The sequence below is a fragment of the Pan troglodytes genome, chromosome 4 (genome assembly GCF_028858775.2).
Source record: "Pan troglodytes isolate AG18354 chromosome 4, NHGRI_mPanTro3-v2.0_pri, whole genome shotgun sequence".
NCBI classification, from domain to species: Eukaryota; Metazoa; Chordata; class Mammalia; order Primates; family Hominidae; genus Pan; species Pan troglodytes.
Window position 1 is genome coordinate 58,663,860 of NC_072402.2, and position 25,576 is coordinate 58,689,435.

At 38.2% G+C, this 25,576-nt stretch overlaps 1 protein-coding gene across 7 annotated transcripts in view; it reads left to right on the forward strand.

The window, feature by feature from the left end:
- IL6ST (interleukin 6 cytokine family signal transducer) overlaps positions 1–25,576 on the forward strand; it is a 58,267-nt gene that overhangs the window by 12,794 nt on the left and 19,897 nt on the right. The window contains exons 3-10 of one of the 7 annotated variants that reach the window (XM_054685086.2): positions 645–766; positions 5,993–6,071; positions 12,396–12,701; positions 13,853–13,973; positions 17,931–18,097; positions 18,701–18,855; positions 21,649–21,808; positions 24,929–25,011. In XM_054685086.2, coding sequence (XP_054541061.1) covers positions 6,008–6,071; positions 12,396–12,701; positions 13,853–13,973; positions 17,931–18,097; positions 18,701–18,855; positions 21,649–21,808; positions 24,929–25,011 — 1,056 coding nt within the window. In that variant the 5' untranslated portion in view covers positions 645–766; positions 5,993–6,007. Of the gene's footprint in view, positions 1–644; positions 767–5,992; positions 6,072–12,395; positions 12,702–13,852; positions 13,974–17,930; positions 18,098–18,700; positions 18,856–21,648; positions 21,809–22,539; positions 22,586–24,928; positions 25,012–25,576 lie in introns of all 7 variants that reach the window. The other 6 variants (XM_063810451.1, XM_001144416.7, XM_063810448.1 and 3 more) reach the window with 6 other exon arrangements.

Genomic DNA, 25,576 nt, shown 5'->3' on the forward strand with positions numbered 1-25,576 from the left:
TCTTTTTCACATGCAATATAAATCTAAATATATTCGTGCTTTTTATTTCATCCTTAGGTTAAGTTAGAAAATGAAAAAAAAATCACAATCCATAGGTGACAAAAATAATTTATAAAGAGCCTAACCATTAAATATTTATCAATTGTAACTCTACTGCTTTTTCTCTCACTTGAGAAAACATATGGAAATGAAAGTAAATGAGAATGAACAACTATAGGGATAATCTTGAATTTATTCTATTTTAAATAAATCATTTGTGAACTTTGTTTACATTAAAAACAAACATTAAAAGTAGCAATACTTGTTATACATCATCTAGCTCCTTTCGGCACACTACCATGTTATATCACCATAGTTGAGGAATGATTACAGCTTTTGGTTTTCAGAAATAATCTTTCCTGTATTTATGGTTACTAGTTAGGTTTTGGCTTCATAGAAGCTCTCAAGTTACCTGCAGATTTCAAGGAAGGTTAGTGTATGCAATGTATGGTTATAATATATGCATAGAAAACTCTGCAAGAGGTGAGGTGATAGTGCTATTAATATAATTTTAAATTAAATATTAGTATCAACAGAAGGAAAGGAGGGAAAAAATAAGCAAACTACTGTCAATTCTGTCAAATTTTTTTTTTTTTTTTTTTGAGATGGAGTCTCGCTCTGTCGCCCAGGCTGGAGTGCAATGGCACGATCTTGGCTCGCTGCAACCTCCGCCTCCCAGGTTCAAGTGATTCTCCTACCTCAGCCTCCTGAGTAGGTGGGACTATAGGTGTGTGCCACCATGCCCGGCTAATTTTTGTATTTTTATTAGAGACGGGGCTTCATCATATTGGTTAGGCTCGTCTTGAACTCCTGACCTTGTCATCCGCCTGCCTTGGCTTCCCAAAGTGCTGGGATTACAGGCATGAGCCACCGCACCTGGCCATAATTCTGTCAATTCTTAAGCAAGCCCCAAGTGAAGTTAACTGTATTGCATATAATATTTTATATAGTGTTACTGTGTTTTCATCTCTTAGATTTGGACTATGAAATCAAGTCCCATAATAGATGTTTCTTCATCACCTCTCCATTACAATCTTTTAAAAATTAGGAAAGATTACTTTCTAAATGTGAAATGTGAAATCTACCTTTGCCTAGTTCGCTTTGCTTGTGTTCCATGGTACTACTCAAACAAATCTAATTGCTTTGAAGTAATCATAAATTCTTTCATGGACCTCTTGTTCTGGAGCAGCTTTGTTGCAAGAATATAGTACATTTGGCTTGGCACAGTGGCTCACACCTGTAATTCCAGCACTTTGGGTGGCCAAAGAAGGAGGATTGCTTCAGACCAGGAGTTTGGGACCTGCCTGTGCAACATAGTGAGACCCCCATCTTTACAGAAAAATTTTTAAAAAATTAGCTGGGCATGCTGGCAAGCTGTTACATGATTAGGGAGTGCATAAAATCCAGTTAGTATGTATATTTAATAAAACAATATTGTGTTCCAAGTGCAGAACTAGGAAGCCATTTCTCATCAAGAAGAGTTAATAGTTTTATTTAGAAGAAAAAAATTACACATTAAGTATTTTGTCTTTAATAATTTTAGCTTTTATTTTAGGTTCAGGGAGTTCATGTGCAGGTTACATGAGTATATTGTGTGATGCTGAGGTTTGGAGTACGATTGAACTGTCACCCAGTTAGTGAGCATAGTACCCAATAGTTTGAACCTTAAGTATTTATTTATTTTATTTATTTTTTGAGACGGAGTTTCACTCTGTCGCCCAGCCTGGAGTGCAGTGGCGCCATCTCCGTTCACTGCAACCTCCGCCTCCCGGGTTCAAGTGATTCTCCTGCCTCAGCCTCCCAAGTAGCTGGGATTACAGGTGCCCACCACCACGCCCAGCTTCTTTTTGTATTTTTAGTAGAGACAGGGTTTCACCATGTAGGCCAGGCTGGTCTGGAACTCCTGACCTCAGGTGATCCACCCACCTCGGCCTCCCTGAGTGCTGGGATTACAGGCGTGAGCCACTGCACCTAGCTGACATTAAGTATTTTTTAATTTAAATTTATTTTTTGCATAAGTACTAAAGATTCACATGGTCAACATTGCAAGGCTGCAGAGTATATGGTGGAGCGTCTCCCTACCACCCTGATCTCTCAAATACCCTGTCACAGCCAGTATTTGAACTTTTATCCTCCTAGAGATACTGTGTGCATATATAAAAAAAGAATGTGTGTTTTGTTTTCTTGTATATTGTTTTGCCCACAAATAATAGCAAATGCGTTGTTCTGTACCTTAATGTAACAATGTATTTTAGATAACTTTATGTTTCTGTACATATAGAGCTTCCTCATTTTTTTTAAATGGCTACAAGTATTTACATTTACATGGTTTTGGTATACCATCATTTAACTAGTGTCCCATCATAATCAGGTTGTTTCAGCCTTTTACTGTTAAAAACAATGCAGTGAATAACTTTGTGCATGTGTTGTTTTATTCATATCTGTAGGATAAAATAAAGTAGAATCATTAGAATCAAATGCGTGTGTTTTAATTTTGATTGATATTGCCGAACTGGCTCTCTGCCTTGTTTGGGTAGAGCTTTTTTCTTTGTTTTTAAGTGAGGTCTAATTTACAAACAACAAAACTGACCGTTTTTAAAGTGTTCAATGTATTGGGAAGCTTATGTCAATTTACACTATAACCTGTAGTGTGTGACGATACTTTCGTTGCTTAGTCTCACAACACCCTGTTGATACCTTTTGGGTTTTTATATTTTTGCCAACACTAATATGTAAGAATGGTATTGGGATAATTTTTGGTTTGTTTACCTTTTGTTACATACTGCAAAACAGAACTCATAAGTGTACAGCTCAGTGAATTTATCACTGTCCAGATCAAGATACAGAACATGCTCAGCACCCAGAATGCCCCCTTTTATACCCTTCCTCACAAAAAACAACTGCTCTGACCTCTGTCACCAAACACCGTAGACTTTTGCCTCTTTTTGAACTTCTGTAAAATAAATCATGCAGAGCGTACTTTCTTGCCTTTTTTCTCTTTTAAAATTTTTTTGTAGAGTCAGGGTCTCACTATTTTGTGCAGGCTGGCCTCTTAACTCCTGGCCTCAAGCAATTCTTCCCCCTCAGCCTCCCAAAGTGCTGATATGACAGGTGTGGGCCACTGCACCCAACCTGTCTGATTTCTTTCATTCTGTATTATATGTGAGATTCATCCATGATGCATGTATCTGTTATTCTTTTTCATTGCTGTGATTCAATTACTTGAATATACCATAATTTATCCTAGTGTTAATAGATATTTGGTTGATTTTATTTTTCATCTATTTTGAATAAAACTTCTGTAAACATTCTTGTACATGTCTTTGGAGGTATTAAGCACTCGTTTCTTTTGGCTATACCTTATCTGGGCAGATTTTGTTTGTTTTTAAGGTCTAATTTATAAACAATAAAATTCACCATTTTTTAGTTACAACTTGATAGGAAACCCATGAGTCTTAACATTTCTGTGTTTCTTATCAGCAAAAACCCTGATGGCTGCCTTTTTTCTGAACTTTGTTTTGAGACGGAGTCTCGCTCTGTCACCTAGGCTGGAGTGCAGTGGTGTGACCTCGGCTCACTGCAGCCTCCGCCTCCCAGGTTCAAGCAGTTCTCTGCCTCAGCCTCCTGAGTAGCTGGGATTACAGGCGGCCGCCACCACGCCTGGCTAATTTTTGTATTTTTATTAGGGACGAGGTTTCACCATGTTGGTCAGGCTGGTCTTGAACTCCTGACCTCATGATTCACTCGCCTCAGCCTCCCAAAGTGCTGGGATTATAGGCGTGAGCCACCATGCCCAGCCAACTTAACTTTTAAAGAATGTTGGAAGGTAGACTCTCAGAGCCGTCGAGCAAAGGACAGGCTTACTTACAGTCTTCAAAGATACAGATAATGTCTGCCTCTAGAGTAAACGGCAGACATGCTTCCTGCATATTTTTCAAGTTTAAGGTTATTTAAGATCTGTCTTTCTTTCCTGTGAAGCAGCCTGTTCAGGTGTCATCTGACTTCACAATGCCCTGTGGCAGTTGGGACTCAAGCAGCTGGCACAGGAAAATGCTGATACTCTGACTACTGTTATGAGTAATACAGTCCTTTGCTTCTGACTCAAAAATGTCATGCCTTTTGCCAGTATCCATGACACTGTGGTAGGCTGACTTGTTAGCTTGAAAGTAAGGTGTAAAATCTCAGTGCCTTTGAAATAGTTGACACAGAATTCAGTGAATTTTGACAAATGTAGTCTTTTTTTTTTTTTAAATAGAATTTCGCTTTGTTGCCCAGGCTGGAGTGCAGTGGTGCCATCTCAGCTCACTGCATCCCCTGCCTTCCGGGTTCAAACAGCTCTCCTGCCTCAAGCCTCATGAGTAGCTGGGACTGCAGGCATACACCACCACACCTGGTGTGTGTGTGTGTGTGTGTCTGTGTGTGTCGGGGTCTCGCTCTGTTGCCCATGCTGGAGTCCAGTGGCATGATCTGGGCTTACTGCAACCTCTGTTTCACGGGTTCAAACAATTCTCCTGCCTCAGCCTCCCGAGTAGCTGGCATCACAGACGCCCGCCACCACGCCAAGCTACTTTTTGTATTTTTAATAGAGATGGGGTTTCACCATGTTGGCCAGGCTCGTCTCGAACTCCTGACCTCAAGTGATCTGCCCACCTCGGCCTCCCAAAGTGCTGGGATTACAGGCGTGAGCCATCGCGTCCTGCCAAATGTATAGAGTCTTATAGTCACCACCACAATCAAGTCATAGAGTATTTTTATTACCCCAGATTTCCTTTATGCCCTTTTACATGTGCCTTCGCTACCTCAGCCTTAGGCAACCCTGGATCTGCTTTCTGTCACCTTAGTTTTGCCGTATCAAGAATTTCTGAGGCACATGCCTGTAATCCCAGTGCTTTGGGAGGCTGAGGCAGGAGGATTGCTCGAGCCCAGGAGTTTGAGACAGCCTGGGCAACATAGTGAGACCCCCATCTCTTAAAAAAAAAAGAATTTCCTGTAAATAGAGTTATACAATGTATAACCTGTTGTGTCTGGCTTCGTTTATTCAGTGTAATGCTTTTGAGATTCATTCATACTACTGCATGTATCACCAGTTCATACTCTCTTTTTTTTGTTTGCTGAGTAGTATTCTATTATATGTCTCTACCATTGTTAGGATGTATGTTTATACATTCAGCAGTTGGTGGACATTTGGATTGTTTCCAGTTTGGGACTTATGAATGAAGCTGCTGTGAACATTTGAGTATAAGTCTTGGTGTGGGCATATGTTTTTATTTTGGGGAGTACGCTCTTTGGAGTGGAAATACCAAGTCTTATGGTGTGCTTTTAACTTGGTAACGAACTATCAAATTGTTTACCAGAGTGTCTGTATCATTTTGCATTCCTATCTGAGTAGTTCTAATTTATATCTCTCATTTTGAGTGAGGTTGAAAGTATCTTTTCACATGCTTGATTTACTTGTATTTCCTTTTCTATAAACTATTCAAATATTTTTGCCTGTTGTTCTATTAGGTGTTAGAATTTTTTAGTGATTTGTAGGCATTCTTTATATATCCGGGAAAATTTTTGGCCATGCTATGAATTACAAACATTTTTTTCCATTTGTCAGGTATCTTTTAAGGATACATATTATGGTGAGTTTTGCCATGTAGAAATTTGTCAGTCTGAAGTTCTTAATCTCACAGTTATTTACTAATATAGGACTTCACATAAGAAAGAAACAAGATATCTCTTTTAATTAACCTTAAAGTATAAATTATGTTTTCTAGCAGTGTTTTCCATAGCCATAACTCAGTGGGAATAAAGAAAAATAATGTGAAGACTTAAGTTTTCTACATTCTCATAAGAATTTTACCACCTTTTAGAAACACAGCTACAGCATGGAAACAAGATTGTGTCTTAAATTACGTGTATATAAGAGAAAAAATATTAAAAGTAATGTTACATGTGTCTGTTGCAGAAATATCCGCGCAAGATGTTGACGTTGCAGACTTGGTTAGTGCAAGCCTTGTTTATTTTCCTCACCACTGAATCTACAGGTAAGGTTCATGAAATACCCTATCTTCTAACTTCACAAATTAGGTTTATATATTTTTATATTATTATATAATTAAGCTTATGTTTAATTATTATGTTCATATATTCTTTCTAGGATAATCGAGAGAATATCTTAAATTGATTTTAATAAAAATATTCTTGATAATCTGTTTTTGTATAATTTGAGTTGTAACAGTCATCTTACATGCTAAGTCAGTAATTTAAGTCAGTAATCTTAAATGCTGTATATCAATACTAACAATAACTTTAAAATGGGGAAGGAAAAAAGTGTGTGGGTTTTTTTTTTTTTTTCAGTAAATGAATAGGAGAAAATTTGTTAAATCTTGTTAAATTTTACGTCATTCATACTACATGCTCTTCAGGTATTGAAGGGCTGCTTTCCTGTGTCTGTAAGTCCTCGTCCCCAAATTACAGTTACCCAGATATCTAATCATTCTATAGGATCTGGTTTTTAACCCTGTGCTTGCTGATTACCCTACTGATTCTTCTCTTAGTTGCCTGTATTACATTTAAAATAGAATACTGGCTGGGCATGGTGGCTCACACCTGTAATCCCAGAACCTTGGGAGGCATAGGCAGGAAAATAACTTGAGTCCAGGAATTCAGTCTGGGCAACAAAGCAAGGCCCCATCTCTACAATTTTTTTTTTAATTAGCCAAGTATTAGTCCATTCTCACACTGCTGTAAAGAAATACCTGAGACTGGGTAATTTATAAAGAAAAGGTTTAATTGACTCACAGTTCTGTAGGCTGTGCGGAAGCATGGTGGCATCTGCTTCTGGGGAGGCTTTGGGAAGTTTCCAGTCATGGCAGAAGACAAAGGGGGAGTGAGGCATCTCACATGGCGAGAACAGGAGGAAGAGAGAGAGAAAGGGAAGGTGCTACAAACTTTTAAATGACCAGAGCTCACAATAACTCATTCCTCATCCACCATCTCGAGGCAGTACCAAGTGAGAAATCCACCCCTATAATTTAATCACCTCTCCACCAGGCCCCACCTCCAACACTGGGGATTATGATACGACATGAGATTTGGGTGGGGACACAGATTCAAACCATATCATGCCTCTAGTCCCAACTACTCAGGAGGCTGAGCCAGGAGAATCATGAGCCCTGGACCTCGAGGTCACAGTGAGCCATGGTCACGCCATTGCACTCTATCCTGGGTAACAGAGCAAGACCCTGTCTCGTAAAAATATTTATGTGTACGTGTGTGTGTGTGTGTGTGTGTGTGTGTGTGTGTGTGTATGAATAATACTATCCCAGCTGTCCCCCTTACTAGCTGTAGGACCTTGGTTTCCTGATCTATGAAATGGTGATAATAAAGGCCACTACCTCCTAGGGTTATTAGTGAGGATTAAAGAAGTTAATATAGAGGCCAGGCATGGTGGCTCATGCCAGTAATCCAAGCACTTTGGGAGGCCGAGATGGGTGGATCATTTGAGGTTAGGAGTTCAAGACTAGCCTGGCCAACATGGTAAAACCCCGTATCTACTAAAAATACAAAAATTAGCCAGGCGGTAGTGGCGCACGCCTGTAATCCCCGCTACTCAGGAGGCTGAGGCAGGAGAATCGCTTGAGCCTGGGAGGCGGAGGTTGCAGTGAGCCAAGATCGCACCGCTGCACTCCAGTCTGGGTGACAGAGTGAAACCCTGTTTCCAAAAAAAAAAAATCTGAGCTTGGTAGCACATGCCTGAAAGTCTCAGCTACTTGGGAGGCTGAGGTGGGAGAGTCACTTGAACCCAGGAGGCAAAGGTTGCAGTGTGTGGAGATTGTGCCACTGCACTCCAGCCTAGGGTGGCAGACTGAGACCCTATCTCAAAAAACAACCAAAAGTAAGTTAATATAGAGGAAATATTTGGACAGTGCTTGGCCTACAGTAAGCATTATAAAAATGATAGTTACTGCATATTTATTATAAAGGTTATTGTTGTCTTTGAATAAAAGTTTCTTTATGAAAAAAATAAATGTAATATACCAAAACCAGTCTGACTACAGTGGCACTCATACTTACTTTGATCTGAACATCATTTTTATAAAGTTACGTAACTATGTGGTAGCTGAGATATACCCTTGTTTCATGTTGAGCTAGTGATCAGTGAAAATTCTCAGGTGGTTTTTACATGAGTTACTCTTAAACTAGTTCTCCCTCACCCTATGTATATTTCTTATTACCTAAATAGGATATATTTCCTCTGTTGCTAATTTCATTTTATCAGTTTTAGCCTGGTGTTCTACTCTTTCAGCATAATTTTGAATCCCAACATTTTCATCCGAAGTGTTGGCAGTTGTTTGTAGTCCTGTCCTCTGCTAATTTGATAAGCATGTGTGTCTGTCTTTTCCCAAGTTGTTGATTAAAATGTTGAAAATAACAGGACTGCATTAGTTACCTGTTGTTGCCTCACAAATACTCCAAATCTTCAAGGCTTAAAATGATAATAATACCTCTCATGGTTTGTATAGGACAGGACTATAGATAGGCAGGCACAATCAGACGTATTCATCTTTGCTGTACAATGTCTGGGGCCTCAGCTGCAATATTCAGACTGGGGGCTGGAGTCATCTTCAGACTCCTTCGCTTATGTGTCTGTTGTTAATGGTATCTGCAGGCTGAGGGCTTTGCTGGGGCCATTGTCCAAAACACCATACGTGGCCTCTTTTTATGGCCCTGGCTTTCTTACAATGTGTGGCTGGGTTCTAAGGGCAGATATCCCAGGAGAGAGAAAGAAAGCTAATTGGAGTCTGTATTCTTTTAATGATCTAGCCTCTGAAGTCTCATAGCACACTCCATTGGCTGGAGTGGACACAAGGCACCCATACAGATCTGATGTGGTTGGGGGAAATGCAGTCCCCACCTCTTCATGAAAAGAGTATGCGTGACATTGTAAGAAAAACATGTGGGATGGGATAAATATGTAGGTGTGGCCATTCTTAAAATACAGTCTTCTCCAAGGATTGAGGGCATGCACTTCAGCATATTCTACTTAAGACTATCCTCTAATTGACTTTTTTCTTAGTCAGTTTTTTTATATATGGGTAATCAAATATAAATTTGAGTATGAACCTATAAAAGTAGCAAAATATCAGCAATTTCATAATGTTCATTGTAATATCGGTTATAGTATATTCTTTTTTTTTTTTTTGCTTTTTTTCTTTTTTTTTTGAGATGGAATCTCGTTTCGTTGCCTAGGCTGGAGTGCAGTGGCACAATCTCAGCTCACTGCAACCTCTGCCCCCCAGGTTCAAGCAATTCTCCTGCCTCAGCCTCCTGAGTAGCTGGAATTACAGGTGCAGGTCACCACGCCCGGGTAATTTTTGTATTTTTAGTAGAGACGGGATTTCACCATGTTGGTCAGGCTGGTCTAGAACTCCTCATCTCAGGTGATCCATCCACCTCGGCCTCTCAAAGTGCTGGGATTACAGACGTGAGTCACTGCGTCCAACCCAGTTATAGTGTATTCTAATTCACATTTCTTCATCTTGCCCTATAAACATTCAAAATAACTTTATCAGATACCTTTCTTAATTAAAATACTTTCTTTTTACAATTTAATCTCAGCCTGGTAGCCCTGTAAAATGGGATTAATTTGACATGGGATGGTATTATTGAAGCTGTGTCTCACTTTGAAAAACGGAACATTTGCCCCTTTTTTTTCGAGACTGAATCTCACTCTGTCGCTCAGGCTGGAGTGCAGTGGTGTGATCTTGGCTCACTGCAAGCTCCGCCTCCTGGGTTCACACCATTCTCCTGCCTCAGCCTCCCAAGTAGCTGGGACTACAGGCGCCCGCCACCATGCCCGGCTAATTTTTTGTATTTTTAGTAGAGACAGGGTTTCACTATGTTAGCCACGATGGCCTTGATCTCCTGACCTCGTGATCCACCCACCTCGGCCTCCCAAAGTGCTGGGATTACAGGTGTGAGCCGCTGCGCCCAGCCCATTTGCCCATTTTTAATATCTCTCTTATTCTGTGTGATTAAAAATTATTCATACTGAGTCTCTAATTATATCTTATGTTTTTAGTACTCTAGAGTATATTTCATATTTAACATCCCTATGATTACTTTAAAGAAAGTATAACAAGTGATTTTGCCAAAGAATAATAAAGTGATGTCTAGGGAATTGTAAGGTCTGACCCAGTATCAGAGAGTAACTTAGTAGAGATTCTCCACTGGATGAAGGACCATGCTATTGGAAATTGAGAGTAATATATGCACTAAGATTTACAGTAGGCATTTATAAATAACAGCAAGATGATATAAACAGACCACATTATAAGTTTGAAACAAAGAAATACACATTCCAGCTCTGGGTTTTACAGGCTTTGTGAGAGGTCCTGGGATTCCATTTGGGGATACAATTTTGACTGCAAAAACTGTTTTTAATTTTTTCTGGGCTCACTGCAGCCTTGACCTCTTGGGCTCAAGCAGTCCTCCTGCCTCAGCACACGACCCTCACCCCCAAGTAGCTGGGACTACAGGCGTGTGCCACCATGCCTGGCTAATATTTGTATTCTTTTTGTAGAGATGGGGTTTTGCCATGTTGCCCAGGCTAGTAATTTTTAATCTCAAAAAAACTTCATGGGTAACTACCCAGGAACCCCACAGCAAATAGGATTCATTGAGGAAAGCCACCTTAAAATTGTGGACATTGAAGCTAGAGAAAAAGAATAAAATCATGTCAAATAGTTGGGACTTTTATCTTGGTAGTAGGTAGCCACTAAATAATTTAAAGTAGACAAATGTCCTAATTATTTTAGAACAGTAACTTGACAGTAGTATGTAAGATACACTGGAAGGAGGTCAGACTGATATAGTATCCTGTGCTTCAGCAGTCAAAGTAGCATTGGAAAGAAGATGTTGATATGCTTATTAAGCATATAGAACCAACACAGTGCACTATTGTTAAGTTGGAGGTTAGAGGAGGCTAATTGGAGATGTTGGAAGATGACTACAGAGTATCTGTCCTGGATGTCTGGATGGGAGTGGCGCTGTTAGCAGAGGCAGAGAAATAAGAATAAAAAATAATAAGTTTGAAAAGATTATGATACATAATAGTTTTGGACATGCTCATTTAAAAATAGCTATGGGATATCTCAGGTAGATATATGTCTAATGGGCTATTGAAAGCATGGGGGTTTAGTGCTAGAGATAGGGATTGAGATGTAATCAATGTGGAGTAGGTGATAGGTAAAGCGTATAGTTGTGTTTAATTTTCTTTTACCCAATCTGATTCTTTGTGTTTTGTTTTGTTTTTTGAGACTCGGTCTCACTCTGTCTCCCAAGCTGGAGTGCAGTGGCGTGATCTCGGCTCACTGCAACCTCCACTTCCTGGGTTCAGGTGATTCTCATGCCTCAGCCTCCCAAGCAGCTGGGATTACAGGTGCCCACCATGACACCCAGCTAATTTTGTATTTTTAGTAGAGACTGGGTTTTAGCATGTTGGTTAGGCTGATTCTTTGTTTTTAAATAGGGGATCTTATCCCATGCATTTATTTTCACTCTGTTGTCCAGGGTGGAGTGCAGTGGCTTACTACATCCTTGACCCCTTGGGCTCAAGCCATCATCCCACTTCAGCCTCCCAAATAGCTGGGACTATAGGCGTGCACCACCATGCTCGGCTAATTTTTTTTGTTTTTAGTACAGATGGCATCTCCCTATGTTGCCCAAGCTGGTTTCAAACTCCTGAGCTCAAGCGATCCTCTTGCCTCAGCCTCCCAAAAGTGCTGAGATTATAGACGCAAACCATCATACCCAGGGCCATGCATTTATTCTTAAAACTAAACTATTTGGCCATCTTGTTCTATTCTTCCTGTTTTGTATTGGTCCCTTGCTGTTTCCTTTGTTGTCTGAGTTTTGATGTGTGGACAATGTATACTGTCTGTGACCCCAACTGTACTCCACAACAGCATTCAGGAGTGTAGAGGAGACCACCACTGCCTGTTTTCTGGAGAGTTTAGTTTAGACCTGGGGTCTAAATGGAGGGACAGGATACATTGTGGGGCAAGTATGAATCATGCTGCAGGCAGTCTGTGTTTCTTAAAGAAATAGTTTATACCATGGGCTATAAAGCATGAATGGGTTTTTCTTAATTCAGCTCTATTATCTTTATAATTTGTATATTTCTTTACAAATTCAGGCATTAAATTCTAACCATATTAATTTTCAGTTGTGTATTGTCTTTTTCTGTGTCTTTAGGGATATTTTAGTGACGGTTGAGGGACTCTACATTGAGTGCTACCAGCTAGATATCATTTTGTACCAGAAAAATTCAGTCCATTTATATATTTTCTATTGTTCCTTTTTAGGTGAACTTCTAGATCCATGTGGTTATATCAGTCCTGAATCTCCAGTTGTACAACTTCATTCTAATTTCACTGCAGTTTGTGTGCTAAAGGAAAAATGTATGGATTATTTTCATGTAAATGCTAATTACATTGTCTGGAAAACAAACCATTTTACTATTCCTAAGGAGCAATATACTGTCATAAACAGAACAGCATCCAGTGTCACCTTTACAGATATAGCTTCATTAAATATTCAGCTCACTTGCAACATTCTTACATTCGGACAGCTTGAACAGAATGTTTATGGAATCACAATAATTTCAGGCTGTAAGTTTTGTTTTTGTCTTATTTCAGACTTTGTCATGACTATTGAACTGCATTTTTAATGTTGTCCTTTCATCTTTATAAAATGTAGTAACTTGTGGACTTAGTGACTTGGACATGTTTGGTTTTAAAAAAATAAGCTTAGAAGTAGGAACCACAAGTCTCCTGTCTTTCCTGAAAGTCAAGCAGTTTCACTTTACTAGAGAAATATTTGACATGAGACCCCCCCCACCACAGGAAAGTATTGTTGAATTGACATAATGATGGTAATTCTCAGTATCCCTTAATTGCTGAGAAAATGCACGTGTAAAGCAGCTACCTGAAGAAAGCGAACAAATACTGGAGTAAATCCTTTTTTTTTTTGGTGACGGAGTCTCGCTCTGTCACCCAGGCTGGAGTGCAGTGGCGTGATCTCAGCTCACTGCCCTCCCGGGTTCAAGCAATCCTCCTGCCTCAGCCTCCCAAGTAGCTGGGACTACAGGCATGAGCCACCACGCCCGGCTAATTTTTCATATTTTTAGTAGAAATGGGGTTTCGCCATGTTGGCCAGGCTGGTCTCAAACTCCTGACCTCAGGTGATCCACCTGCCTCGGGCTCCCAAACTGCTGGGATTACAGGCGTGAGCCACTGTGCCTGGCCTTGGAGTAACAAAGTAAACAAAATAAACTTACTATGATCCAAAAGTGGGTTATCTAATTTGTGGATCACCCAGACTTTACTGTTTTGGCATTTGCTTTTCTTCCAACGAGTTTGGGAAAGCAATAAGAAGAGAAATATAAATGAATCATTTTGGCTTCTACTTAGTTGCCTCTTACAAACATATGTATATATTACTTTTAAAAATATACTTAATGGAGAAATCAGTTGATATTTTTTTCCAGTTATAAATGAAAGTTGATTTTACATGGAAAATTAATGTGAAACAAACCAGTTGATGACAGTTAGGATGGATGTATATATATTACTTCCTGAAAAGAAGTGTAAGAGTTGGGATAGAAAAGAAATTGTCATCAGCCTTTCATTGTGTCCATACTTTTTGCTTGGGTTTGATTTTTTTCATCTAATTTAGATCGCAAATGCCTTGGGTAGTATATAAATTGCATAATATTTGTGGATATAAAGCTTTCTGAAAGATGCTAATTAATCCCTTTTAGTGCCTCCAGAAAAACCTAAAAATTTGAGTTGCATTGTGAACGAGGGGAAGAAAATGAGGTGTGAGTGGGATCGTGGAAGGGAAACACACTTGGAGACAAACTTCACTTTAAAATCTGAATGGTACGTTATTTTAAATTTGTTTCATGTTAGATTTATTAAAGTTAGTCATTTTTGCTGGAATTTTTATTTTACCAAGTAATAATATTAAATGCTATTTTAAAACATTTAATTTTTTATTTTGTAACATTTCAAATATATGTAAAAGTAGAGGCCAGGCGCAGTGGCTCATGCCTGTAATCCCCCACGCGCGGCCCATGCCTGTAATTCCAGCACTTAGGGAGGCTGAGGCGGGCAGATCACTTGAGGTCAGGAGTTCGAGACCAGCCTGGCCAACCAGGGCAAAACCCTGTCTCTACCAAAAATACAAAAATTAGCCAGGCATGGTGGCGGGTACCTGTAATCCCAGTGACTCGGAGGTTGAGGCAGGAGAATCACTTAAATCCAGGAGGCGGAGGTTGCAGTGAGCCCGGATTGCACCACTACACTCCAGCCTGGGTAACAGAGTGAGACTCCATCTCAAAAAAAATAATAAAAAATAAAAGTAGAAAGAATAGTAGAATACCCATACATACCCATCACTCAGCTTCAACACTGGTCAGCTCATGACCAGTCTTATTTCAAAGGTACTCTTTACCTATATTGTCTTGAAGAGAGAATCGCAGGCATCATATTTCATCCAAAGATATTTCAGTACGCGTCTCTAAAAGATAAGGACATTTTAAAAAAAGCATAACAACATACCACTGTTACACTCAGATATAAAATACTACATTTTCAGTTAGTGTTGATTTCCCCCCTTGTCTCATGAATATGCATATATGTATAATTTTTTTACATTTGTTTCAGTCAAGATTCGAATAAGCTCCATACTTTGTGAATTTATGTCTTGTCTCTTAAATTATAGGTTCTATTTGTTCTTTTTCCTTACATTTCAGTTGTTAAACTGTTATACATTGTACATTGTTTAACATATTCCCTTGTCTTTTTTTTTTTTTTTTTTTGAGATGGAGTCTTGCTCTGTCACCTAGGCTGGAGTACAGTGGCATGATCTCTGCTCACTGCAACCTCCGCTTCCCAGGTTCAAGCAATTCTCCTGCCTCAGCCTCCTGAGTAGCTGGGATTATAGGCGTGTGCCACCATGCCCAGCCAGTTTTTTTCTATTTTTAATAGGGTTTCACCATGTTGGTCAGGCTGGTCTTGAACTCCTGACCTCGTGATCTGCCTGCCTCTACCTCCCAAAGTGCTTAGATGATAGACGTGGCCACCGCGCCTGGCCCCCTTGTCTTTTTCTTTCCAAAAAATTGCTTTTAGATCTACAGATTTCATCAGATTTGGGTTTGATTTTTTTTTTTCCCCAAAAAAATATTTTGTAGGAGTGATGTGTACTTCTGTCAGGAACGACCAGATAATGTTTCACTGTTTTTCTTTTTTCTGATATTAAGATTGAGCAGTGGTTTCGGGTGTTGTCAGCCTTATTCCTTTATTTACTAAGTATTTACTAAGTTTCCCATTTGTTTTTTCCAAACAGAAAAGTTGAAAGAGTTTTACAGTGAACACTCTTGCATACCCTAGATTCTACAATTAACATTTTACTATCTTTGCTTTATCACCTATTTATCTATGCATCCTTCTCTCCATCTCTCAATCTATCTCTTTTTTATGTATTTCATAGTGAGTTGCAGTCATTAATATACCTCACCCTTAATCACTTCAGTATTTCATAGTGAGTTACAGTCATTAATATACCTCATTCTTAATCACTTCAGTATTTACATGAATTAGAGTTCAGTATTATGTTTTTAAATAAAATTTACATATAGTGAAAACACAAATCTTAGTGTATCATTCAGTGAGTTTTGACAAGTACAGACACCTGTGTAACTCAAATCAGTATCAAGACATAGAACATGACTAACACACCTAAAAAGTTCCTTCCTGCTCCTTCACAGTCAATCCCAGCAAGTGCCCCACCCCATGAGCAACTACCTGTCTGATATTCTTCACCATAGATTATTTTTTCCTTTTACAGAATGTCTCATATAAATGGGATTATATAGTATATACTCTTCTGTGAAAAGTTTTATAACTCAACAGAATGTTTCTGAAATTTAATCATGTTGTTTTCCCACTAGTATTTCCCTTACAGCTTTGAGCAGTCATCAGTGATTATAATTTGTATATAAATTACAAAACTATGGTATTCTGTGTTTTGTTTTAGCTGAAATACTTAAAGAAAAACTTGCCTTTATCAACTGTGGTTTACCCTGAAGTACAGTTCAGATAGGAGAAGCAAGATAGGTTTAATATTTTTCCTTAATTACCAGTTTTATAATTAGTTGATTCCCTAGTATCCTCCAAAGGTAGAATAATGAGGGCTTTTCTTTCTCATTATAAATTTATATTTAAACATATTTGATATGTTTTAATTCATTATGGATTGTCCCATCTTTGATCAGTGGCAGTTTACTCAAATTGGCTCATTCATCCTTTTTTTTTTTTTTTTTTTTTTTGAGACAGAGTTTTGCTCTTTTGACCAGGCTGTAGTGAAGTGGCGTAATCTTGGCTCACTGCCTCCCGAGTGGCTGGGATTATAGGCACCCACCACCCCGCCCGGCTCATTCATCGTCTTGACACAACTTCCTTAGCCTTTGATAGCTCTCTGATATAACTTGCTTTTACAGGGTCATCTTATGTATTTCCTCACCCAGACCTGGAATCAACCTTTTCCCAAAACTCTCTGGTTTCATTTAGTGTGAAATAATATTTACAGACTACAATCTGGGTGCTACAGGAATTCATCACTACTGGTTTGTCATAGTTTTTAGATTTTTTAGATTTTTTCAGTCGAAAGAGCTAGGACATGTTTTGTGGTTTGAGATATAATACTATCTTTTAAAAATACAAATTCATACTGATATTTTCAGTTTAAAATTAGGGCTATAGGTTTTTACATAATTACATTTACCTGACGTCTACATCTTCTTTCTTATGAACTGAAAAACATAGTTGACAACAGCACTAACATAATTATTCATTTGCTTTATCCTACGGTTAATACAGCAGCTGCAGAATAATAACACCAGTATTAGCACCAACAAAATGATTACCAAGAATGATTTTAAGATTGTTTTTCTCTGTGAAGGATGTGTAATAGTCAGATTACTGTGTTTTAATGTTACTTGGAATAGTTCTTTTCTATGTGGTTATACTACATACTCAGTACACAAGTTCATATGTTTCATTTTGCTTTTAATTTTTAGGAATTTTTCTTAATAATTATATAAAACAATCCCAAAAGTCAAATCTATTAATAGTATTAAGGCTTGTTCAGAAAAGTCTATATTCTATTCCTGAATCCTCCACCTTATTTCCTTCTCCTTAGAGGCTAACCATTTTTGTTTTGGTTCAATTTGGGGTTTGGTTTATCCTTCTATTTTTAAAAACAGTGTTGTATATGAATATTTTTAATTGAGGCATAATTTATATAATTATAAATAAATATAGTAATATTACTTGAAACTTTCCATGGTGATAGAAATCAGAAAGTAGTTGCCTAAGTTTGACTAGAAAGAGGCTAAGAGATTTTAGCCCTAAGACTAAAGGCTAAGGGGTGATAGAAATTCTTACCCCTAACCTCCTGTCACCTTCTAGCATATTGTGCTTAAAGAAATTTGTGGTACAGTAAGGGTTCTGTTTTAGGAAAAAGAAAAAACAGCACTGGGATCACAAGGAAATAGATAATTTTTGGAGAGGAGTAAGTGGGGATGGAGCATAAAATTTTAAAGCACAACATTTTTAGACTACAAATTTGAAAATAATTTTATGTTTTAAGATATAGATCAAAGTTAATTTTAAAGAAAGGTTTATTTTTAAGAAATTTTGTTAGTGACCAGCAGTTATATTGCAAAGTTTGCTACAACAATCTAGGTCTCATCAAACTCTTTGCAAGTAATTTTTTTCACTCTAATTTTTTCAGATGTGTTTTTAATGACTGATTCTTCAATTTTTTGTATTTAGGGCAACACACAAGTTTGCTGATTGCAAAGCAAAACGTGACACCCCCACCTCATGCACTGTTGATTATTCTACTGTGTATTTTGTCAACATTGAAGTCTGGGTAGAAGCAGAGAATGCCCTTGGGAAGGTTACATCAGATCATATCAATTTTGATCCTGTATATAAAGGTAGTTATAAACCTGAATTTGAGAGTTTATTTGACACTGTAGTAGTTTACAAATTAAAGTAGTTTTTATATTTAGTTTTTTTAGATTTTAATGTAGATTTTTAGATTTTAATTAATGTAGATTTTAGATTTTAATTAATGTAGAAACAAGCATTTATCTTAGTGATTTTTATGAAGTCATTTAATCAATAATATCAAATAGAATTTGGAAAAAGAAAAATATCCATAATCCAACCACACTTAACAGCTGTTTTCACTTTGAATGTTTTCTGTTCTCAAACATCTTACACCATTGTAATTACAGTATGTATGTTCCATTTTTATTCTTTTTTAAAAATTTGATATCATAAATATTTGTCTTTTGAAATATGAACCTGAAGAGATTAACAAATTTAGTAAATTAACAAGGAGAACTAAAGATTCTTTAGAAATCTTTTTTTTTCCATTATAAGGTATATAGCATAGCATAATTTTCAGAGAAATTAGTTCATTTGGTAAGGATAAATTATTGTAAAATAAAGGAAGGACAATATAAAGAGTATATTTGAGTTTGTATATGAAATTGGAAAACATAATAAACCTTAGGATTTATTTTATTTTTCAGTGAAGCCCAATCCGCCACATAATTTATCAGTGATCAACTCAGAGGAACTGTCTAGTATCTTAAAATTGACATGGACCAACCCAAGTATTAAGAGTGTTATAATACTAAAATATAACATTCAATATAGGACCAAAGATGCCTCAACTTGGAGCCAGGTAAATTGAAAGTTACTGTTTATTCAAATAGTCCTTCTTTCAACCCTCTAATCTTAAAAAGTTTCAGTCATTTTCTAAATGTCTTTAAGTTTCTGGTTATGTGAAATATTTTGCTTGATAACCTCTTCTGGGTCGTTATTTCAAACAAGGGGAATCAGGAAGATATCCAGATAGAAAATACAGCTTTGCTAAATACAGTAGCCTTTAAGTAAAACATGAAAATGATATAGGGTGATAGGAAATGGCTTTTTTTTTTTTTTCTTCTAGAGACAGGGTCTCCATTTGCCCAGGCCGCTGGCTCACTGCAATTTCGAACTCGAGCTTAAGTGATCCTCCTGCCTTAGTCTCACTACAGGTGTGCACCACCACACCTGGCTTTTTAAAATTATTATTATTTTTTGTGGAGATGGAGTCTCGCCGTGTTGCCCAGGATGGTCTCAAACTCCTGGCCTTAAGCGATTCCCCTACCTTGGCCTCCCAAAGTGCTGGGATTACAGATGTGAGCTACCACTACCAGCCTAGAAATGGCATTTTTGATGGGTGTTACAAAGAATACAAGTAATAAAGCAAATTAAGTAGAGGAGCAAAAATAAAGAGATTATAAGGATAAGGTAGCTAGTGTAGGGATTGGTGTGCTGCAGTCCACCAAAATCAGCCTGTGACTTGTTTTTGTAAATAAAGTTTTACTGGAACACAGCCACACTCATTTCTTTACATATTGTCTCTATTCTACAGTGGAAGAGTTGAGTAGTTGCAAAGAGAGTCTCTGGCCCACAAGCCTAAAATATTAGTAAATATTTTATCTACCTTTTTATAGAAAGTTTGCCAACCACTGAGGTAGAGGAAGGGATTGATAGGGAACTTGTAAGACTGAAAATGATAGTATACCCAAAGATGATGCTACCAGCAAAAGAAATACTTGGAGCTTTTAAAAAGGCTATCACCATAGCATTCAGCTATCCATACTCTTCTCTGTTTTGATTCCATTTATCACAAACAGTATGTCTTTGCTTTTGTTGCTCTGGTCACAGTGAGCTTGTTAGGGAATTGGGCTAATGACTTTACTACTTCTCTCCTTACCCCGCTTATCTAAAGTGCTCAGAATACAATCAGAAAAAGCAATAAAACAAAATTGGATTAATGCTTCATGTTGTACAGAGAATATACATACCTGAAGTTCTTCAAAATGTGGTATTAAGTATAGAATCTTAATTCAGTGCTACAAAAAAGACTGATGTTTATTTTGTATCTAATATTAAATTATCAGAGTAATATGACCAGTTATTTATCTGTATTGAATCTCCTCTTTTTTTCTGAAAGCCAAGTTTAAAAGCCAGGAAAACTTTTGTTTTTCTTGATTGGGCTGGATATCTTCCTTTTGCCTGTCCACATCTACGCTCTACCCTTCTCTTTGTTGTGTCATGCTGACCTGTATAGATTTCATCTGTGGGTTCCCATTCTTTCTAGCTTCCTTGTGACTGTGGTTAATGGAAGGAAGGGACTAGGCAGGAGAGAAGACAGAAGAAAAGTGAAATTGGCATGTTGATTTTCCCTGCTTCCTTCCAGGAACTGGCTGTCTTTTTTTTTTTTTTTTTTGAGATGGAGTTTAGCTCTTGTTGCCCAGGCTGGAGTGTAATGGCATGATCTTGGCTTACTGCAACTTCCACCTCCCCAGTTCAAGCGATTCTTCTGCCTCAGACTCCCGAGTAGCTGGGATTACAGGTGTGTGCCACCATGCCCAGCTAATTTTTGTGTTTTTAGTAGAGATGGGGTTTCACCATGTTGGCCAGGTTGGTCTCGAACTCCAGACCTCAGGTGATCCACCTACTTCAGTCTCCCAAAGTGCTGGGATTACAGGCGTGAGCCACCGCACCCAGCCGGCTGTCTTTCAACTTAGGGTCACTGCCTGTCAAGACAGCCCTCTCTAGCTGACCGGCTTCTTTCAGGTTCTGGTACTTCCCCTCATCCCTTTGGGCCTAGAGGTAGAAACAGCTCTAAGCCCCAGAGTACTAACTGCACTGTCTAAGGATTCCATATACTCTGCATGTAGTCCCTTTATGAAGCCCTCCTTGAATTATTCTAAGTGGAGTGTGCCATCTGTTTCCTGCAGAAATCCTAAGTTATATTACAGGCCCTGTGGAAGAAATAAAGGGAAAAAAGGAAAGATAATAGATGTTTCCATACTTCTAAAACCAAATAACTTTACTGATTTGGACTGCTTTTTAACTTACACTTATTTCTCTCCAGAGGTTGAGTTTAATGTATTAGTCTTGTGTCAATAAAATAGTTTCAAGAGGCTGAGGCAATAGAATCACTTGAACCCGGGAGGCGGAGGTTGCAGTGAGCTGAGATCGCGCCATTGCACCATTGAGCTCCAGCCTGGGCGACAGAGGGAGACTCTGTCTCAAAAATAAATAGTTTCTAGGCTGAGCGCAGTGGCTCACATCTGTAATCCTGGCACTTTGGGAGGCCGAGGCAAGTAGATTGCTTGAGGTCAGGAGTTACAGACCAGCCCGGCCAACATGGTGAATCTTGTTGATACTAAAAACGTACAAAAATTAGCTGAGAGTGGTGGCGGGCACCTGTAATCCCAGCCACTCAGGAGGCTGAGGCAGGAGAATCGCTTGAACCTGGGAGAGGTAGAGGTTGTGTTGAGCCAAGATCGCACCACTGCACTCCAACCTGGGCAACAGAGCAAGGCTGTGCCTCAAAAAAAAAAGTTTCTGAATTTTAACACAATTTAGAAGACCTTACTAATTGAGGTTTTCTGTTGTTTGATTTGCTTTGTTTCAGATTCCTCCTGAAGACACAGCATCCACCCGATCTTCATTCACTGTCCAAGACCTTAAACCTTTTACAGAATATGTGTTTAGGATTCGCTGTATGAAGGAAGATGGTAAGGGATACTGGAGTGACTGGAGTGAAGAAGCAAGTGGGATCACCTATGAAGATAGTAAGTACATAAGTATATGAAGAAGTAAAGCTATTGGAATTCCAGATGTGAACTGGTTCTGGTTTTAATAATATAGCCTCATTGCTTCTTAGTTTGTGATCATTTTATTCAAACTGCAGTATTTTAACGTTTTAATTTTTAAGGACATTAAGATGTAAAATTGAATATGGATCATTGATAGTATAAGTCTATTTGATACCTAATTAAATTATCATGGAGGCCGGATGCAGTGGCTCACACCTGTAATCCCAGTACTTTGGGAGGCCGAGGTGGGCGGATCACAAGGTCAGGAGTTTGAGACCAGCCTGGCCAATATGGTGAAACCCCTTCTCTATTAAAAATACAAAAATTAGCCGGGCGTGGTGGTGGGCGCCTGTAGTCCCAGCTACTTGGGAGGCTGAGGCAGGAGAATCGCTTGAACCCAGGAGGTGGAGGTTGCAGTGAGCCAAGATCACGCCACTGCACTTCAGCCTGGGTGACAGAACGAGACTCCGTCTCAAAAAAAAAAAAATTCATCATGGAATGGTGACTTAGATACTATCAGAAAACCGTTAACTTAACTGTTGATAAGTCTAGAACATTTTATTCAAGGAGACTTGTCCAGAGATACTCCTAACTAGAGAATCATACCCTGAATCATTAAAACCACACTGTCTAGCAAACTATACCTTAGATCCCCACTATCAAAAATATACTTGTATTATACCTTTTATTCATTTTTTTTCTAATAGCACTTGATAAGCCCCTGGGAAGCGGTTGATCCTGGAATTTTGGTTGGTTAGTTTTTATTTTCCTTTTTTCTCCTATAGATAATATATATGATATAGAATTAAAAAGGCACAAAAAGAGTGTACAGTCTAAAGTAAGATCCTCACTGCAAAGCATCTGATGTTACTAAGTTCAAGAAATAATCCCGTGGCATAGATTTTTCATTTTGAGACCTTCCTATCACAGACTCACCTCTTAGTTATCAATGGCAGTAGCTGTGGCTGAAAAAAATCCCCTACCACCTATATCCCTTTACTTCCAGCTCTTCTAGAGGTTTAGGTCATGTGACTTGAGAACATCAAAGGCAGAAAAGTACCCTTCTGCCCTAAGATTTCTCTCATAAATGCTGAGAAAGAAATCAGTTTTGCTATTGCTGCTGTGGGAGTCCTCAGCCAGATTGCTTTGTCTTGACCAGGAATTCTTAAAATGAGATATATGGGGAGGAGTTCATGAAATACTTTAAAATGTAGGTAAAATATTGTGGTTAGTGCCTGTGTGCATTTTTAATGGACAAGTGTACATAATCTTTGTCAAATCAATGTGTGAATAAAGTCTCTGGGTTCCCTTTATGTTAGGAAATATTTCCAGCTCATAATTTTTTTTAATAATTTCATGTTCTTTATTCTGTTTGAGTGCTGCACTGTACTCATGTGAATTTATCTATTTTAACTTCTGTACCAGCAGCCTTTTTCCCAGCCTTCCTGGTCTGCCTGTCCTATCCTTTCTGTTTTGTTGTCTGTAATTGCCTCTTCATGATTAACATATCAGTACTTAAATTTTTTTTTTTTTTTTTTTTTGGAAATAGTGCCTCACTCTGTTGCTCAGGCTGGAGTGCAGTGGCATGAACACGGCTCGCTGCAGCCTCTACCTCCAAGGCTGAAGCGATCCTTGTGCCTCAGCCCCCAACATAGCTGGGACTACAGGCATGCGTCACCATGCCCAGCAAATTTTTGTATTTTTTTGTGGAGACAAGGTTTTGCCATGGTGCCCAGGCTGGTCTTGAACTACTGAACTGAAGTGAACCACATCCCTCGGCCTCCCAAAGTGCTGGGATTGCAGGCACGAGCCACCACACCCAGCCTCACTGCTTAGATTTTATTCAACTCCTGTCTTATTCTACTGACTACCATATCTTGTTATTATATTCATAAAAATTTTGAGAAATCAGTTAATGCCATTGATTTTTTTAAGACAAACTTTTTACAAAAAGCTTAACAATGATAAGTAAAAATGAAATGTCAGTTGATATTACTTATTGCTAAAAAATTAAAAATTATATGCTACATTTAATGGCTGTTATAAGTTTTGAAAAATTAATATTACAGGTATTTTTAAAACCGAATTTAATTACTGGTATTTAACAATTTATGTTTTGGCTGGGTATGGTGGCCAAACCCCAGCTACTTGGGTTGCTGAGGTGGGAGGATCACCTGAGCCTAGGAGCTGAAGGTTATAGTGCACTACAGTCATCCACTGCACTCCAGCCTGGGCAACAGAGCGAGACACTGTCTCTGGAAAAAAAACACTATGTTTTATGGATTGCTTTTTCAGATGGTTAGTGATTATCACAACAATACTGTGAATTTGTTTTTATTACATCCCATCACTCTCAATCATCCTTATATAAAGTAATAAACTTATTTTAGTACATTTATCTTAATTTGTTTTATTATTCCTGTGAATATTTAGGGGTAAGCAATGTGTTTAAATAGATTTTCCAGTTTGATTTTCAGCGATAAGTAGTATCAACTTATGTTTATTTCATTTTTATTTTTTACTGTTAAAAACTTTATTTTAAAAAGTTCATTTTTTCTTTAAAAAATCATATTAACTAATTTTTCAAAATTTTTATAAATATAATTAGAAGACCTGGTATTTAATAGAATAAGAGAGGAGTTGAATAAAATCTAAGCAGTGATGTGTTGATCATGAAGAGGCAATTACAGATGACAAAACAGAAGTGAGGACAGGCAGACCAGGAAGGCTGGGAAAAGGCTGCTGGTACAGGAGATTCAAGTAGATAAATACAATGCCAGCACACAAACAGAATAAAGAACATGAAGTTATAAGAAAGAGTGATGCCTCTTTAGTTGTTGCTCAGAATACATTTTTACCTTTACAATTTTGAGGTTAGAAAAGAGTTCCAGTATAATTGGAATATCAGGCTATCACCCTGACTAAAGGAAGAGCCAGGTGTTTTGTGCTGGGTTGGGAAAATGCTGGTATAAAGAGGTAGAGACACCATGCAATTGGAGGGCAAGAGTATTAAGAACAAAGTAAAAGAATAATTTGCAGAATTTTATTTTACTGTTAAAACCTTTTTATTTTAAGGAGTTTATGTCTTTTCTTTAGGACCATCTAAAGCACCAAGTTTCTGGTATAAAATAGATCCATCCCATACTCAAGGCTACAGAACTGTACAACTCGTGTGGAAGGTAAAAAATCACATTTATATTTTATCTCTTATAAATCTTTTTTTTTTTTTTTTTTTGAAACCGAGTCTTGCTCCATTGCCAGGCAGGAGTGTAGTGGCGTGATCTTGGCTCACTGCAACCTCTGCCTCCCAGGTTCAAGTGATTCTCCTGCCTCAGCCTCCTGAGTAGCTGGGACTACAGGTGTGCGCCACCACGCCCCGCTAATTTTTGTATTTTTAGCAGAGACAGGGTTTCACCACGGTGGCCAGGATGATCTTGATCTCTTGACCTCATGTTCTGCCTGCCTCGGCCTCCCAAAGTACTGGGATTACAGGCATGAGCCACCGCGCCCAGCCCTTATAAATAATTTTGTATGGTATTATGAATGGAGGTCTTTTAAATAGATAAATTTTTATTCATCTTAATAGCAAAGCATTTGATTACTATTTTTACTAAATAGAAAGGTAATGCTTTATATGTATTAATATTATATAGAAGTCAGGTTCATAAACTACAAATAATACCTTATAGGTATTTAAGTACAGTTCTGTGAAAGTATAAGTTCTATAAAAAGAGGAATGTTGTT